The sequence below is a fragment of the Sturnus vulgaris genome, chromosome 2 (assembly GCF_052056855.1).
Source record: "Sturnus vulgaris isolate bStuVul1 chromosome 2, bStuVul1.hap1, whole genome shotgun sequence".
Lineage (NCBI taxonomy): Eukaryota > Metazoa > Chordata > Aves > Passeriformes > Sturnidae > Sturnus > Sturnus vulgaris.
The window spans coordinates 19,600,192-19,606,728 of NC_142244.1; the positions used below are offsets into that span (position 1 = coordinate 19,600,192).

At 43.4% G+C, this 6,537-nt stretch overlaps 1 protein-coding gene across 1 annotated transcript; it reads right to left on the bottom strand.

Moving 5' to 3' along the window:
* Nucleotides 1-1,414: 1,414 nt before the first annotated feature.
* Nucleotides 1,415-5,848, bottom strand: HEMK2 (HemK methyltransferase 2, ETF1 glutamine and histone H4 lysine). The gene is made up of 7 exons (XM_014888474.2): nucleotides 5,457-5,848; nucleotides 4,743-4,832; nucleotides 4,243-4,333; nucleotides 3,635-3,718; nucleotides 3,387-3,528; nucleotides 2,591-2,718; nucleotides 1,415-2,209 (listed from the first exon to the last, which is right to left on the bottom strand). Exons 1-6 carry the CDS (start codon nucleotides 5,747-5,749, stop codon nucleotides 2,612-2,614), a joined length of 807 nt encoding a protein of 268 aa, XP_014743960.2. The 5' UTR covers nucleotides 5,750-5,848; the 3' UTR covers nucleotides 1,415-2,209; nucleotides 2,591-2,611.
* Nucleotides 5,849-6,537: the final 689 nt, after the last annotated feature.

Genomic DNA, 6,537 nt, shown 5'->3' on the forward strand with positions numbered 1-6,537 from the left:
TTCTCTTGGAGCTGGCTGTGGATGCAGCCACAAGGTATCTTCAATGCTCAAAAATACAATTTCTGGTAGGAGTGTTTTGGCTCAAGTGGAGCCCAGCTGTGTGTGCAGTTACACTCAAGGAGTTTTATTCCATAAATATTTTCCATTTAGGCTGGATTGGAATTTTTGTCAGGCTTTTTCAGTTCCTCATAAACATCAATAGGATTCTCCTGATCATCACACCATTCAAACACAAAATTTGTGATAGAAAAATGAAATCCCAACATAACATTTCAGAAAGTTGTTCCATTATTTTCTCCAAAATATTACTCTGGGAAAAAAAAATCCTGATAATTTGGACTTTGCTAAGCATTTCCATCATAAGCAGAAGTGACAATTGCTATATACAAACTTCCTGTTTGCCTTCAATTTGGTTCTAACATTATGAAGAAACTTTGCTCAGACAGAGGTTTTTGGGAAGGTTCAGCTAAGTGCTTCAATGTCTTAAAAATATCTAGGGGGAAAAAACAAAGATATTCTGAGAAAGGAACACACAAACTCCAAATTACTTGTCCTCATGAAGATGCTGAGAACAAGCAGCAGAAACAATCACCCCTTACAGTGCAGATTGTTGTGTGAGCAGCGAATTTTTTCAACTTCTAAATTGATTGATGCTGAAGTACAGTCATGCAGAAGCACTGACAAAGTTTAAAATCCTGCTTTGCATCCCTCCTCTCTGCTATCTTGCTTCTTATAAAATCAAAACCTTGCTTGCAGGAGCATCTTTCAAAAAAAAAAAAAAAACTGCACTTTGTTCATTGCTCTGCGGGGGGAGCCAGGTGCCAGAGAAGGGGAGATGTTTTTTCAACCCTCAGGATCACCTTCTCTTTCTAATGCCCAGACAATAAAGGTTTCTCCAGTCATGTTGATAAAAAGGATATTCCTGTGCATTCTTCGGGTAATGCTGACTCAGAGCAATTATCAAGTTTACAGGAAGATGTGGCCTCATAATTAAACCTGTCTGTAGCTATTAAACATTACAGGTGAAGAAGAGAAACCAAAGCAGTGCTCAGTGCACCCTGGAGAAAATGGATCTTATTTTATTACCATAGCAGAGCCTCCTAATTTAATTGAAGAGGATGGTAATGATAATAACTGAGAAGTATTTAGTAATTGGCTAGATAAGAACTCCAGCACCTGAGAACAAAGTACTTTTGAACCATGGCCAAAGGTTTTGGTAGCATTCAACCATGAACTTGAAATCTGAAAATCCTACAAGCTCTAGGTCCCATCTGCAGTCAAATTATCTGCAATTATCTGTGTGTATCTGCAATTATTTAGCATAACTACATCTAATTATCATCCCACTTTCAACTTTGAATGGTCACAGTTTTTGAGTAAGAGCTTCTGCTAAAATGACACGAATTACTACAAATACCAGAAAAATGTTTATAGGAGCATTACACAAACAAAAGTCTTGCAAGTCAATCTCTACAGAACCATGATGGAAATATTTTTTAAATGTGCTTCCATCTTACCCCTTCTAAACTTGTTTGGGTTTTTTTTGGTCAAAAGTAAGCTGGGAGTTGAAGCCAATTTATTTAAGCTTTGTATGTGGCAAAGCTATCCACAGACAAAACAATGAGAGCCCCAGAAAACCCTCCAGTGTACACCAGAAAAACATCAGTGTTTCTTTAAAATGGGGGGAAAAAAGTGAAAAGGACTAAAATTCAATCTCTATTTGCAAAACCACATTCCTCAAAAAAATCCCAATGGCAATATAAATATGTACAATTACTAAAATAAATTTTTCCATCATTCCTTGAGAAGCCTTCTCTGAAGCTCAGGGAAGGTGTTCCATGAGTTACAGAACTGTTGTGCTCGTTACAAGGGATTGAAGGATTGGAGAATCCTCCTTGTCAGCTGCTGGAACATCTTCATATGATGGAAGAAATAAGAAGTTCAGTACCCTGAGTAGTACAGCAGCAAAATATTGGACAGGTATGTGAGAACAAGTGAAACAACTCTGCCTTCACATTTTGCATTGTATAAAGTGCCACTGTATCTTCATCTGTCACTGAGCCAAACTTCCTCCAAATGCTTTTGTGGTGAACTCTGAGCATCTGTGTATTTTAACCAAGCTCTTTCTTCTTCTTCTCTGAAGGTCAGAGGGATGTGGAAGACTCTGGTCCAATCATGGCCAAAGTGATCCTTGCTGAGGACGCTGATCCTGGGAGAATAAAGAACTTTTTAAGCCAACAGAAGGATGTCTTAATATTGCTGCTTGTAAACTTGCAGTTTGCTGTGAATGTTGATGGTGTAAAATGACCCTCATTCTGACCAATGACAGCTGAAGACTACAAATTCAAAGTGATGTGTGTGCCTGGCTTGTAGAAGTAAGACTCTGGTGTGTGGCATTGGTTATGTCAGAGGATATGAGATCATTATGAACCCATTGATACTTTATTCCCTAATTCAGTTGTTGGGTTCATTTCTTTCTTGATGTTTTGCTTGTATGAGTACGTTCCTGCCATTAACAGAAGGCAGATTTCATTCACCTCCGTGTTTACCAACTGACAACTCTGTGTTCAGTTTTCTTCATGCCTACTACCTGGCAGGTGAAGAGAAGTTATCAAGACTTCCTAAATCTGAGGATTGTCAGCATCTCTTGTCCTGCTTGCCTGGAAAGTACTTGTGTGCCTTGTAAGCCACTTTTCTTCATTGTTTCCAGAATTTCATCTGTAATGGAAAGTGCAGTGTTTACAGAAGAGTTAAAATTGCTTCTAGAAGATAGTTCTAAAACATCTGTCAAACAGTAAAGCAAAGTTTATAAACTCTGTCCTCCAACGCTTTCAGACAGGAATTTTTATGCAAAATAATCTCCCAGTAAGCCCAAACAAAGCTCACCATTTACAAACTGAAGTTCAGTATTTTGCTAGTATTCTGTATGAAACTAAACAGTAGGGGAAAGTGAAATCTGTAGCACCTTCTCACAAAAGCTGCCTAATAAATCAGGTGTGAAGAATAATCTTGACATTACATGATCATTTGTGGCCATTAAGCATTAGATCAGAAGAACAAGTCCAAATCTTTTCTCTACATCTGTAAAATGAAAGCTGACATTTCCCACCAAGCCTTTTAGGTTAACACCACCATTCTCTTCCATAAGAAAGAACTGGCCTGGCATCATTAATTAATTTAGACATAATTAATCCACCTTTCAGACTTGGAATTGAACTACTGAAGAGCTGCTGGGGTCCCACACACTTTCACTTCCCAAACTAGCTTGGAGAGCTCTTAATTTTGATAAATTTGCTTACATTTTTGGTCTAGCAGTAATCAACATTTTGATTTATACCATGTTAAACCTGGTTTGACATATTTGAATGTCCAAGGACAGTGACCACCTGGATTATTTTCTTTAATTGTGACCAAGTAGAATAATCCTCCTGGTGAAAGCAGGTCTGGTACTAATGGAAAAACTCTATCCATTACTTCTCTGCCCTGTTTGCCCCCAGCCCAGGATGCCTCTATTCCATGGCTTTTCACCTAGGAAGAAGGAAAGCAAAGATTGTCATAATACAGAAAGACACAATTGTCACAACAACACACAGTAGCAATACTACTTTTACTGTGTATTTCAGCACTTTCCTACCTCTTCAGAAGGTGTTACCACATATGGTGGGTTAAACAACAGGAGATCAACCTTCCCATTTAATCTTGGGGATAATCCTTTGACCTGTAGGTGAAGTTGATGATTGTATTGTGGTTTTTTTTGGAAACATAAAGAATCCAAATATTTTGTAAGAATACATTTATATAGTAAAGTTGTTCAACCATTTAAAATCCCGTTTATTGTGGCCTAGCTACATCATCTTTTATAAACATATAAAAGGGAGAAAATTAGCTTTTCTCCATATCAAATTTTATAAGAAACTAAAGGTAACAACAGACACAAGTTCTAAATAGACCAGAAAAGGCTGAGAACCAAGAATTGCATAACTTTAGACAAAGGGCTGTGATAATGTCAGGCCACTATAGAATTCCTCGTCCAGCACTTTCCAAACTATATCTACAGATTCATTTTTTTTAATTAATACAATGAATTTTTAGGGCTTGAGTAGTTGGCTGGGGGTTTTTTGGCAAGGGGTGATGTTCAGAGGTTCCTTCCAACCCTAACTATTGTCTGGCTCCATGATCTCCAGCAAGTATTAAAATATTACACAAACTATGAAGGAGATACTATTGAAACCTCTCTCTTACCAAGTCAGTAATGACAGGCTGCAGGTGAACATTGTTAAGCAGAGCTGTCTCCTGGGTACAGTAAGCTGCCATGGGGTTGATATCTGTGCATCTAAAAGGGAAATATTACAAAGTGTAAATTATAGGTTACTGTACCTGGAAGTTTAACTCTATGGACCACATGCTAGCTTATAAAATCACAGAAGAGTCTGAGTTAAAAGGGACCCACAAGAATTAAACTCAGTAAACACAAGTGCAGGCTTAGCAACTATCTGAGAAATGGGAAAATGGATTTCCAGTCAGAGCACTACTGATTTGTTACAGAACCTGAAGTAAGTAATTCAGGCTGCACCATAAGCTCGGAAATGCTCAACAGGCTCTCCTTGCTCTGACTTATGAATCTACAAAATTGAGAATAGTTTTTAAAATGTGAAAATGAGAAATAGTATGAAAGGGCTAAGCATCCTGGGCTAAGCATCCTTTATTATTGCGTGCAGCAGTTTAGGTGCTGTTATACTTACATGTACAGTGCACAGGGTCCAAGGATGGAAGAAGCCAGAAACGTTGAAACCACACCAGATCCAGATCCTATTTCAAGGCAGATCTCGACTCTAAAGAGAGAACACTCTGGATGACTTTTGTTTGTAACAGACACAGAACTGGTCAAGACAGAGTTATAGAACATGTACTGAAGTACAGAGTCCCAGAATATCCTGAGCATGATGGAACTCACAAGGATCATCCAGTCCAACCTGCACAGACACCGTAACAATCCCACCCTGTGCATCCCTGGGAGCGCTGTCCAAAGACTTCCTGAGCTCTGTCAGCCCGGTGCTGTGCCCGTTCCCTGGGGAGCCTTTTCCAGTGCCCCACCAGCCTCTGGAACAAGAACCTTTCCCTGATATCCACCCTAACCCTTCCCTACACAGCTTCAGGCCCTTCCCTCAGGTCCCAGAGAGCAGAACAGCGCTGGCCTCTCCCCTGCCTCTCAGAGAAAGCTGCACACATGGATGTGGTTCCCTCTCCTCCAGGCTGAAGAAGCCAAGCGCCCTCAGCCGCTCCAGGCCAGGCCTCGCCTTCAGGTCCTTCCCCATGCCGCAGCCCCTCTGGGCTCTCCCTCATGGCTCCAACACCAGCCGCCCCCTCAGCTCGGCCCTTCCCCATCCCGCAGCCCCTCTGTCCGCTCCCCCACGGCTCCAACACCATCCATCCCCCTCAGCTCGGCCGTGCCGTACCCCGCCTCCCGCAGCCTGCCCGCGTCCCGCTCCAGCGCATCGAGCAGCAGGAAGGTGTCCTCGGCCGGCTCGTACACGTCCCGGAATGGTCCCCGCGGGCCCAGGGGCCCGTAGCGCGGTGTGGGCAGCGCCATCCCGGCCGCATCCGGGGGAAGGGGAGGGACCGGGGCGGGACGCGCCCGCTGCCCGTCAGCATCGCTCCGCAGCTCTGAGATGTGCTCGGCCCGGGGGTCCGGCCGCTGCAGTGCGGCGTGATGGCCTGGATCCATTAAACACTTAATGTTTAACAGCATTAAACATCCCGAGTGTTTATGTTTTAAACCTCGCCGCCGCCCTGGCCCTGAGGGCGGGGAGGCAGCGCGCCCTGCTCCTGCTCCCGGTCTCGGTGCCGGCTTCACAGAGCGTGTTTCCATCACAACAACGGCCACAGGGAGGCAGCACGAGCACGAAGGAAAGAGGGGCTGAGGCAGTTTCTGAAACGCACCGGGAAAGCCCTTCTATTGATACCCCCAAAAAGCTCTATTTCACAATAATAAATAAAAGACTACATTTGTCTGCAACACCAGACAGCATCCTTGCTGTACCAAGCATCTGAACTTCAGAGTCACAGAAGCACAGATTGGTTTGGGTTAGAAGGGATCTTAAAGCTCATCCCATTCCATCCCCGCCATGGGCAGGGACTCTTTCCTCTGTCCCAGGCTGCTCCAAGCCCTGTCCAGTCTGGCCGTGGACACTTCCAGGGATTCAGGGGCAGCCACAGCTTCTCTGTGGCCTCCCCACCCTCACTCAGTAAAATAATTTCCTCCTAATATTCACTCAAATCCTACTATTTGAAGCCATTCCTCATTGTTCTGTCACTCCAGCCACTTGTAAATAGTCTCTGTCCATCTTCCTTGCAGGGTCCCTTCGGGTACTGGAATGCTGCAATTAGATGATCCTGAAGCTTCTTCCAGACTGAACAATCCCAATTCTTTCAGCCTCTCCTCCCAGTAGAGCTGCTCCATCCCTCTGATGATCCTGGTGCCTCCTCTGAACTCTCTCCAGCAGCTCCAGGTCCCTCCTGTGCTGGGACCCCGGAGCT

What these genes read in the sequence shown, in the direction of transcription:
- HEMK2 (XM_014888474.2), bottom strand. Translation starts at nt 5,749, where the DNA reads ATGCTGTTAAACATTAAGTGTTTAATGGATCCAGGCCATCACGCCGCA. An exon ending in GGACCCTGTGCACTGTACAT is followed by an intron (nt 4,334 to 4,742) that starts GTAAGTATAACA and finishes TTTCCCTTTTAG; the next exon opens with ATGCACAGATATCAACCCCA. An exon ending in AATTAAAGAAAATAATCCAG is followed by an intron (nt 2,719 to 3,386) that starts GTGGTCACTGTC and finishes TTTCCATTACAG; the next exon opens with ATGAAATTCTGGAAACAATG.